At 43.7% G+C, this 11,605-nt stretch overlaps 1 protein-coding gene across 1 annotated transcript in view; it reads right to left on the bottom strand.

The window, feature by feature from the left end:
- SUCLG2 (succinate-CoA ligase, GDP-forming, beta subunit) overlaps positions 1 to 11,605 on the bottom strand; it is a gene marked incomplete at its 5' end in the record, with an annotated part of 112,193 nt that overhangs the window by 82,489 nt on the left and 18,099 nt on the right. Inside the window, 2 exons of the mRNA XM_006769954.2 lie at positions 1,910 to 2,071; positions 10,842 to 10,938. Coding sequence (XP_006770017.1) covers positions 1,910 to 2,071; positions 10,842 to 10,938 — 259 coding nt within the window. The remainder of the gene's footprint in view (positions 1 to 1,909; positions 2,072 to 10,841; positions 10,939 to 11,605) is intronic.

The raw sequence follows: 11,605 nt of genomic DNA, 5'->3' as shown, positions 1-11,605 counted from the left end.
GAGAGAAAGAGCAAGAGCAATGTGAGAGAGACACATTCATTGATTTCCTCCCACAAGCGCCCGACTGGGGCCAGGGATCGAACCTAAAACCCAGGTACATGCCCTTGACCTGGAATGGAAGCTGAGACCCTTCTGTCCGTGGGCCAACACTCTAACCACTGAGTGACACCGCCAGGGCCACATTCTTTTTAATAACCTTTAAGAGTAAAAAATGGAATTCTCCTAGTTTTGTTTGTGAGAATACGGTCCCTGGAACATGGCACCCTCTGGGGTTGAACCACGGGCCTTCAGCTGCAAGAGGGTTCCCCACATTTTTCTACCGGGTGCAGCCAAGCATGATTATTCGTTACCTGGAGAAAGCCAGAAGACAAATGAACAGACGATCACTCAGCAACATTCCTAGCCCCCTGCTCCTTTTTCAAAATAATATAACAAATGTTCTCTAGCAACCTGACCATTTAAACTAGAGCCAAAATGTGCTAGCATCTTTGGAGCTTTTCTTTAAACACCAAGTAATGAGTTTTAACATAGGAATTCTTATTTTCCAGAACTCAGTTTTATTGATCAATGTAGTTCTGTTGTTCCTTATGCTTAATTATATGAAGTTATTTTCCTCAGGTTAGAAAGTAAAAAAAATAAAAATAAAATAAATAATAAAAATCTCCTGAACTCAGCAGAAACTCAAGATAAAGTACCCTTCACTTTTTTCTGACCCTCGAATTCCCCAGACAACTGAACTGTGACTAATTTAATTAATTATGGGTCAACTAAAATGGAAATGGTTTATCTAGGATCTGAGAGCAATTTGAAAAGCATTAGGCTAACTTCGTCAAACCATGCACATGCCTACAGAGGCTACAAAGGATTGAGTTTTTTCTACACCCGCATTTTCTCTCTCCTTCCGAAATGCCTACAATACTGAGCACATTAGCTGACCAAGGGCAGGAGGGTGGGCGAGGGGGTACATGAGAGTTATTGCTCCAATCAAAGCAAGACACTTGGTGCCGCTTGTAACTAGATGTCATTTTCTACTGTATGAATAGAAAACTACTGGATAAGATCTATCCAGTTCTGAATATAATGATACTGTTGACTTAATGAGCTATAAATCTTCTTTATTTAAATTGCATTAAGATTAAGAACTCAGCTTCCAGTGTAATAAATTGGTTCCACCATAACACAGAGGTATATAAATCTCAGTACTATAAGCTGTGGACAATAACAAAAGTTGTGTTGCCTCTATAGACCCATTCTTATTTCAACTGAATAAGCCATTTTCACAAATTTAGATAATTATGATAAAATCAACTGTTTTATTAACAAAGTGGTATAATGGATTAAGCAACTTATCATTTGTTTATCACAGAAGTTGAAACTTGAGCATAATGAGTAAAGTATATATTCTCTTCTACTTCCTCTGAGCAAGTAGTTTTGAACCCAAATTTCAGAATAGTTCCTGCAAATTAGCATTGCCTGGAGCAGCAAAGGCCTTAGCTTAGTAAAAAGTGAAGTTTAACTGATGTTTTGAAACAGGGCTTCTCCTGGGGATGGTTCTGCCCATCCGGACATGCTGCAGTGTTTGGAAACACTTCGGTTGTCACAAGTGGAGGTGCTGGTGGCCCCTAAAGGCCAGGATACTTCTGACCGCCTTCCAATGTGCAGGCCAGCCCGCAGCCAGCGAGGAATTGTCCCCTGAAATGTCGCCGGTGCCGGAGGTGAAACCCTGCTTTAAACCAGGGACCATCCACCAAAGTCTACTTTGGGAAGAAACTGAATTGTTTCCTAAAATTCTTGGGGAGAAAAATCTCTTATGTTTACTTGCTACTAGGAAATAAAATTTCAGAAATCAGGAGTTCCTAAATTCTGCAAAAATCCACAAGCCATCCTTTTGCCATAACTGACTGCTCACCAAAGCAGGCAATGTTCCCATCCAGTCCGATGTATTTTAGGTCATATTTGGCAGCTTCATTTTCAATGGGCTCGTTCTCTGATCCGTCGTCCATGGCGAATATGTCCTTTTGTCGGAATTCTGCGTTGTCATCAAAGTTTATCTTGGCATCAAAACAGACAACTGAAAAAGGAACATACATGCTGTCTCTTATGGTCTACACGTTACATTCTCAAGGTTGGGTGGCAGAGGAGAAAACACAAGTAAGACACTGTCGCCCTACCTCCTGATACAGATGGGACAACTATCGGGACCTCCTGCCCCGAAATTAAACCTCAGAGCTACAAAGACAAATATGAAGTGGTTCCTGTTCCAAGGGACTTTCCTTCTAACAAAGAGCACAGGCATTTGTGTCTGCTGATCTCTGTTCAATCAAATAACAATGTAAGTTGCTATCAGCCATTAAAAGCCAAGACTGCCAGCTACATGTAGCCCTGATGAGCTGTTCGTGCTATATTTTTAGTAATTAATCACTAATTGTCACCTTTTCCTTCAATGCAAAGAGACTAGACAATAACCCTTAATCCTGCCATGGTCCTTTGTCCTTCTGATGATGCAAAGTGAAATTTTTATTTAACTATATCCTCACCAATACTTCTCAGAGATGTAGTGGAAAGAACACTGGGTCAGAATCAACAGTTTTTATATGATCCTTAACTAACTGTAGCCTTGATTTAAAAAAAAAAATAATAATAACCTACTTCCTCTCTGGGCCTCAGTTTTCTTATTTAGAAAATGGAAATATTCCCTAGACTGCTGATACACTTACTTGGGGCCTGCTAACGTGCGTTCCATCAACCACCAGGACATGCCTCTTTTGATTCAAGTTGTAAAACACTAAGAGACCCAGCTGGTCAGACACAAGGAAGGCTGACAGGCACTACTGGCAACGCTGTCTCTGCCCCCAGGGCTGGTTAATGCTCTCAGCTCTCTCAGTGGCCACGGGCCCTGGACATAGTGACTCTCACTCAGGGACGAGGATGGACCGCGAGCGCGTTCCTTGACTTCCAGGAGATCTTCTGTATGTACAGTCGGGGGGAGCGCAGTGGGGTGGTGCACTGGTTTCCGGGGCCTGATGGCTTTACTACAGCCTTTAGGGTGGAAATTAGCTGTCTGTGATGCCATCCCATCATCACCTCCTCTACTGTACTTGGGGTGTGGACAGGCAGCGGCCTCCGACCAGGTACTATTCCTCTCCAGCACCGCAGATAGGCACCTAACTCTTAAAGGGGAAACAACCTCCCTGGCATATTTCAATCTAAAGCAGTGACTGCAGTCTGTGAATCCCACTCGCTTCCTGTGGAAAGAAAATGTTGTTACACTGAGACACCTGGGGTGAAAGTGCCCAGGCAGCTTTTCCCCGATGGGCTCTACCACAACCATCAACCAATCTGTGCGGATCTGACATATTAACATCTAGAACACTCGGCATAAATACAAGTCAAAACCACAAATTACTTAGAGTAGCCCTGACTCAGAAGAGAGAGTCCTACGTGGGAGTTAATGTCTGCGGGAGTCAGCAGTCTTGCCACAAAATGTCCCACCACATTTCCCACAGGCTGTGAGCACATGGGGCCCATGAGCAATCGCTTTCCCAAACACTGGAACCTTAGCGATGGAATCCTACAATTAATTACAAAGGAGTTGGCCCATGCTCTCTGCTTGCTACAGTGGCATGTTCTCAGCAGCTAATGACCGGTGTAATAATCAATAGGAAAGCAACTTCACTCTTGGCTTTCCACCGGGTTTATAAATACATTTTAATTAATTTATTAGTAACTGTAGCTCTTCCATTACTCATTGGCAAGACTACTTGTAATTGACACCTTTGAAATGAATGGGCAAAGGCAACCAAATTGACTTCCTAAGAGAAGAGTTTCACATAAAAGAATTCTTGGTCGAGATCAATAAACTAGTAAATCATAGTAAATCCCGGCTGCTCTCTGCCCCTCACAAGACCGCACTCACAAGCACCTTGAGAGACATAATTAGGGGATATGGATGCAGCGTGCAGAAGGCGGCCCCACTGCATGTCTGCGAGCTCAGACTTTCGATGCTTGCCCTGCGGTCTGCTGTATCACTCAGTACAGAAATGTGTTCACTCTTCTGGGGCCACCCTGGGAGACCATTGAGGTTAGCCAGGGCTTGAAGGTGGTGACTGTGGGATAGAAGGGATCTCTATAGGGAGAAATATGTATGTCCTCTGGCATCCAGAGCACTGTCTGTCTGAATCACCACTCTGGCCCCTCCGAGCCAGGCAGCCGATCACCTTAAGCCCAGTGGCCTGGTCTATGAAATGAGGAGCAGAGGCCATCAGCCGCGTGGGGTTGCTGGAAGGAGAGGAGGCATGCAAGCACTCGGCCACATACACAACTGGCCCTCGCCCCCGTCCTGTCCCTGCAAAGAGCTTTCCGACACTCAGAGTGTCCGCTGCCCAGCTCAGAGGATTCTCCCCCTTCCTCTCACTCGGAATGACCTGTACTTGGTCAACTCCCTTAGAGTGCCGGCCTTCTGTTTAGAATAAATATAAACTGATGCTTAAGGGGTTTACTTCTATGCATTACCTGTGGTTTTCAATGCAACACCATCTTCACAATGCAAGGATGTGTCTAAGAGAGCCCATGCACCTCTCACCCCCTCACCACCCAAAAAGATGTAGGTTTGGGGGGCGGCCATTCCGTTTTAGATGACCTTTCCTCACAACTCAGCCTTTCCCCCAGGAAGGGTTTCAATGGCAGGCGTTTCATGAAGGCCTTGTAATTGACAGAGAAGGACGTTTTCTCTTAAAGGACGAGGGTGAAAGAGCTGCCTCTCTTGAGCCTCAAATCACACAACACCTCTGCAGAGGGCCAAGGTGGCTACAGATTGGTACATCAAAGTCAGGAGGCCCAGCGTGCCCCTCAGGTCAGCTCATGCCTGTTTCTGTAAACAAGGTTTGACTGGACCACAGCCACACCAGTTCATCTACGCAGCCCTGTCGCCGCTGTCCTGAGAGCCCCACAGCTGAGATGAGTGGCCAGCCCTTATGGGAACAGGCGGGCTGTCCCTGCTAATCACAAAGTCTCGTCACATTGGCACCCTGCTCTAACGCTGACACAGTGGCCTCCGCTATCACGTCTGTTATGGGGAAGGAGAAACTTAGAAAATTGGGTCCTACTAGCTTGAAAAGAAAAATGTGAAACAAACAAAATAAAACCTTGCAGCTGCACACAGTAGATTAATCCCTGAATATTGATTGACTCTCGTATGCTTAATTCCCCCTGTAAGACCTTTCCAAGTACACGTTTAGGCCTGGCGTGTTCAAAATGGATTGATGTCTATGTCAACAGCAGGGCAATAACAAACCTTAGTTTTTTCATTGAATATAACAACAAACTATGGTAAAATGTATTTTGGAAGGTGCTCAGCTTGGTCCAGGCATTAAGACTTTCAATGTGACAATAATAAAACCTCAATTCTTTAGAAAATTCAACTTGAACAAAGGCCATTCTGTGTACAAAGTGGGTGAAAAACACACCTATTAATATTTATAAAACAATTTTCACCATCAAGAGCACATTGTTACATGCTTGATAGATTATACAAATGAGTTTTCCTTCTGAACAGCTATGAAAGGGAACCACACACTTGGTCACAGGGAGCTTCTGTTGTTTTGTTCAGCGGTGGGTGTTAAGATTCTGCGAGCTGTTAATTCAACAACCTCCATGAACAACATGACTGGCAGTTAGCTGCCTCTGACCCTGGAGATTCAGAAGAAGAATGTGCCATGGAATTAAACAAAAGAAAAGTACCTTTCCAAGGGGAAACTCACACATAAAGGAAACATAACAACAGCAGGAAGTAAGACTGTCATAATTAGTTTGAAAAATAATCTGTCTTCAAGGAATGCATTGCGCTGGATCTATGATAAATAACCATGATGTGCTATGGAAATGAGCCCTTAAAATGCTGCCACTTTCAAACTGGCCCCACTTTCCATTAAATACTGATGTTCCAACAATTGTATACTTTTTAGAACATTTTTTTTTTTTTAGTTGCTGTGGAAAGAGAAAATAGATATGAGGAGGGAGGGGGGTTGAGGGTAGGTAGAACTAAAAATGTTCTTGAAAATAGAAGTCTTGTGTATAAAGACAGAAACAGAAACACCCACCGACAACATGGGCACTTGCTAACACAAAGCATCAGGGTTGTTATTTAGGGAAATTAATTTGAAGCAAGAAAGAGATTTGATGTTCCATTTAACTTTAACCCAGCCTTAACTCTCATGGCATCTTGGCCAGATAGTTACTGTTTAAACGGGGTTTCATTCCTTTAGTTTGGTGAATGGATTTGTGCTCCAGCTGACGAAGATGCCCTAGAGCCGGAGGTCTGCATGTGGGGACTATGACATGATGGGAGAGATCACTTCTGTTGGGAGGTGCTGTGCTGTGCTGTGTGTTACAGGGCATTGAGCGACCTCTCTGGCCTCCACTTACTAGAAACAAGTAGCAACTGCACCCCAATTTGTGACAAACACAAATGGATGCTAATGAGACTCACTGCAGTGATCCAATAAAATCATCGTGCTGTACACCCGAAACTAATACAATGTTATGTCAATTATATCTCAATTTAAAAATATCTTTAGACGTTGCTGAATGTCCCCTAGGGGACAAATGCCCACCTTCCCATTGAGAAACAACACAGACACCAAAGAAAGGCATCTGTGTGCAGGCAGATCTGGCTGAAAGTGGGAAGAAATGAAATCAGAGGCCAAATCCCCGTGGCTTGCAAACTAAATAAATGAATGGATGGATAAGTAGGTAAGTAATAACAAAGCAAATTCATTCACAATTTAATGAAGTAATCCTGGCACTGCCATCGGATAAGCAAGGAAAACAGTTATGTTCTCTCTGACTAATAAACATTTTACTTTCATTTCAGTAAGTTAGGTCATTCTGGTCCCTTTTTCCATCAAGAAACTGCCTTTCTCCAATCCCGTGGTCGGCAAACCGCGGCTCGCGAGCCACATGCGGCTCTTTGGCCCCTTGAGTGTGGCTCTTCCTAAGCCTTAGGAGTACCCTAATTAAGTTAATAACAATGTACCTACCTATATAGTTTAAGTTTAAAAAATGTGGCTCTCAAAAGAAATTTCAATCGTTGCACTGTTGATATTTGGCTCTGTTGGCTAATGAGTTTGCAGACCACTGTGACCTATACCATGTGAGCCAGGCTCAGTGATTGGTCTAGGCATGGGCATGTGACCCAAGCAGGACCAATCACAATCATCTGAAAGGTTGCTATGGTTGCTGGAGGAGCTGTGAGAAGAACAGGCTCACCTTTACTGCCCTCCAGCAGCCCGGCTGACAGTGCAGGGTATTCAGCGGCAGGCAGGGCTCAGGGCCAGAGGCTCCCCAGGCCACTCCTTAGACTTCCTGTTACCTGAGTGAAGTAAGTGCCCCTTCCCCAGCAGGGTCTTTTCCACAAAAACTAGGCAGATGGGGGTTTCTATCTCCAATAACCATTACAATCCTGATAGTCACCAAACTACCGTCAGCAGTGCCAAATCAGTCTTTGAATCAGATTATAAACCACACGGGGAAAAATCGCTCCTAGACTGCTGTTCTTTCTCCACCTCAAAAATGCCCCCGAGCTCACCCGGCAGCACATCTGGTACCCAGGCCACTGCTCTCATTCCAGCAGCAGCACCTGCAAATACGTGACCACGCAGCTGGGTTTAAAACAGTGTTCCTCATGGAGCAACAGGAGCCTGAGGAAACGCTGTTACAGAGAGGCCGTCACAAACAGGAAAAAGGTAAAAATGCCTGGTGTGATGCCTCGCTCCTTACACTTCTAAATTAAAAGAGTAATTACTGAAGTTTTAATGTGAAAGGTTATATGTTCCGCTATTACTGATCTAAATGAAAAAATTAAATATTAAGATTATCAATATTGCTCAGATATAAATGATTGCTTTTACAGCCCCTAAACAAAGGACTGCTTTAGGGGACTGTGACAATGATGAAGATCAATTTGTACATTTGATCATTAATCACCGTTTCCTAATTGGGCTTAATTTGACTACTGCTCATTAGAGTTATAAACCAACACACTCATTTAATTGTGATTAAATTCAGTAGTTGGACTTCTATGGTACAATGAACAAATAGCTAAAGATAATTTTGTTCTTAAAATAGCACATAAGACTTCTGTTTCAATGAATTGTAAACACAAAATTTAGTTTATGATGAGTCTTTCAAAAAAGCTCAATAATGGTTCTTCCTCTTAGTAATTAAAAAGAAACCTTCAGTTTTCACAAGGTTTTACAAACACCCCGTAGGAAAAGGTTCTCACAGCCCTGCCCCTGCCAGAAACCAGCTTTGGCTGACATCTTCCCAAAGGCCTGAATTCCCATTTTTTAAAATATGAAATAACCAGGTGTCTTGTGCATACCAGTTTGAAAAGCAATACATGACCTTTAAGAACTTATATTGAACTACCATCTCTTTCATTTTGTAGGCTTAATTATCAGCCACTCAATACAGCGTGAATTTTGGCTGATAGTCCCAAATTGGGACTACTTCTCGATCAGTCAGATGAAAGCAACTGAATAGTTTAAGAGGGAGAAAGAAGAAAAGGCAAGTAAGTCGCTGTAAGTTGCTATGGCCTATGACAATCCGCAGACACACTGCACTGAGACATGGGTTTGATCCCAGTAACTAATTACTCAGGGGGAAGTCACAGGAATTTTTCAATCCTCCATAAAATAGGGAGACATTTCTGGCTTTGCAGGGTTGTTGCAAGTAATAAAAAAAAGCATATAAGTAAAAGTTTATCATAGTGCTTGACATAAGATTTCAAGAGTTTTTTCTTCCTTCCCGTACTGTCTATAATCAGGGGTGGGGAACCTTTTCTCTGCCAAAGGCCATTTGGATATTTGTAACATCAAATATTGGATATTTGTGGGCCAAACAAAATTAGCCTGCTTAAAAATTAGCCTGCTCGATTTTGTCAAACATTTAACTAGCTCACCCCTATGCCTTGGCAGGGCCAGACCAAATGAGTGTATGGCCCGCAGGCTGGACATTCCCACCCCTGGTCTATATGATGTATTGATGATTTCACAGCCAGATGAAATGTAAAAATTATTTATGAATAAGGTAGTTTGTTTATAAATGACCTACCAGATTTTTATCTGGCGGGTCACCTGTGTAAACTATGAAATATATGATTTTTCATGACTTCCTAAACATGAGCTTTTTGCCAATCTTAATTTGAAATGCTAAAAAAAAATAGAAAAAAAGATAAAAATCTATCTATACCCTTCCTGAACTACTGCTGTGCCTGAGAAGAGGAACTAAATGTTATGACTGTCAGGAATTGGCATGTTTTGTGTCTAACACTGGAGGCTTACACAAACACAAGTCACGCTTTTGGATTAAAAAAAAGAAGATGGAAAAAACAACCACGGGGCTTAGCCTAGATCTGTAGTCAGGACACGGCAGAACCTAGGCCCCCCTGTAAAATAAAAGCACTGAACACCCTGCCCAAACACCACTGGCTCAGGGGTATGGACAGCGCCTTGCGGGGTGAGGGGGCGGGAGGGAGGGGAATGACAAGGTTCTGGGCCTACTGAGGGGCTTCTGCCCAGTGAGCGCATGACCCCCTCTCTGGCCGAGGGCACAGAGCAAATGCAAACAGGTCAGGTCTCTGACATTTGGCCATCCTCTTGACACAGTTCAGAGGATGCGGGGGAGGGAGATGGGAAGGGGTATTCACTCTGTCTCATTTGACCTTATGCTCAGAGTTGTACCTGCAGCAGACAGCACTGAAGTAAAGAATGCAAATACACACACACACACACACACACACACACACATCCATCTTGGTCTACAACTTGGTTTTATTTGCACATAACAGATCACCTCATTTACCAACCCAATGGCAAAGACCTGTTTACTGGCTGTCCGTTGCATTCTAGTCAGCACACAAGATACTGGGGGTGAAATGAACTAGAAGACAAGGTTCCTGGAAGTCACTTTCTGGTGTCACTATGCTACCCACCTACTCACTAACCATCCCTACCACCAAGCACACGCAGACATGAGCTCTGGCTAGGGAATCAATAAGAACTTGTGGGGGTGCGGAGATGTAACAGTTACTTATACTCCACAAGTACCTGATGGATAAGAAAATGCCTCCTCCTCCCACTGGAAGCAGAAGCTCATAATCAAGTCAGGGGGAAAGCCGGATGGTGGGGCACCGGGGCATCACCACGACGGTGCCAACCCAGCGGGCGCTCAGGTGACTATATGCAGATTGAGGTCAACTGAAAAGCTTCAGGCGGTTCATAAAGCAGGTACGTTTTTTACACCCAAATGCAGTGGCTCCTGTTTCCACCCAAACCCTGACCACAGTGATGGGTCTCAAAAGCAAGGGCTGGCCCTAGCCAGTTTTGCTCAGTGGATAGAGCATTAGCCTGCAGACTAAAGGGTCCCAGGTTCGATTCCAGCCAAGGGCACATGCCCGAGTTGCGGGCTCGATCCCCAATAGGGGGCGTGCAGGAGGCAGCTGATCAATGATTCTCTCTCATTGATGTTTCTATCTGTCCCCTCTCCCTTCCTCTCTGAAATCAATAAAAATGTGTATATATAAAAAAAGCAAGGGCTGCTGGAGGATGGGTGTTTCTAAATAAGACAAAAAGCAGGCTCCTCTGAGGCCTGGCATTTGGCTACGAACAGACTCAAGTGCAGAAACGGTCGACGGCATCACGGGAGCATTTGAAACTGTGGCAGAAATTAAATCACCGGGAGAAATTAATGCAAAGCTGCTGCCACAGTCCTGTGCAGAATTTAATGTATAGTCTGCAGGAGTAATTGTGTTCATTTGTTTTCTCTTATTTATTTATTTTTACCTTGTCCTTCTGGCGTCTCACCGAAGGGGTTCACTTCCACCTGCGTAGCATCGATTTTCAGGAAGAGGTGATACAGCTTCTTAATTTCATCTGCGGCCTAGACGTGATCAAGTGAAAAGAAATTACACCAGAGCAGCAGAAGAACGTTTATTCTGCTGGATTAATGAAACCTTAAAAATTACACGCTCCGTCTTTGTTTTCAGTTAGGCTTTCTGAAGGGGAAAACAGAAAAGCATAGTATTTTAATTTCCACTGCTATTCATTAGAAGGGATTGCTCCACGTTCCTCCAGACACCAGAAAAGACCATTATCAAGACAACAACATATTTCCAGTATGGCCTAAAAACGCTGGTAATCTTTCTGTAAATTACCGTGTTCCTATTAGCCGAGCTATGCCACAATGTGAGCTACAATCATTAATACAAACAAGCTCCATTTAAGTAAAAGGTAAACATGACTTGGAGAGTTTATAATAACTAGGTTTTCCTAATTATGCTGGAATTAGACAGTTATTAAATTCATCAATTCAAACTTATAAATCTGTGGAACAATTACTGCGCGTCTAATGGAAACTGTTGCAAGAAAGGAAGATGGAGGCCCTAAACTGTCCATGAATGCACAGCACAGTTCAACTGAGAACAGTGTGCCCCACAGGCAGAGACCAGAGCAGGGCGGCCAGTTTCCCAGAGGTGATGCCGGCTTCCTTTTCTCACTCTGCTTAAGTTCACCCGCTCATGCACACTGCAGGCAAGGCTTCTGAACCG

The sequence above is a fragment of the Myotis davidii genome, unplaced genomic scaffold (assembly GCF_000327345.1).
Source record: "Myotis davidii unplaced genomic scaffold, ASM32734v1 scaffold821, whole genome shotgun sequence".
In the NCBI taxonomy this organism is placed as follows: domain Eukaryota; kingdom Metazoa; phylum Chordata; class Mammalia; order Chiroptera; family Vespertilionidae; genus Myotis; species Myotis davidii.
Note: the sequence above shows the minus strand (reverse complement) of the source record. Positions and strands in the feature narration are given on the sequence as shown.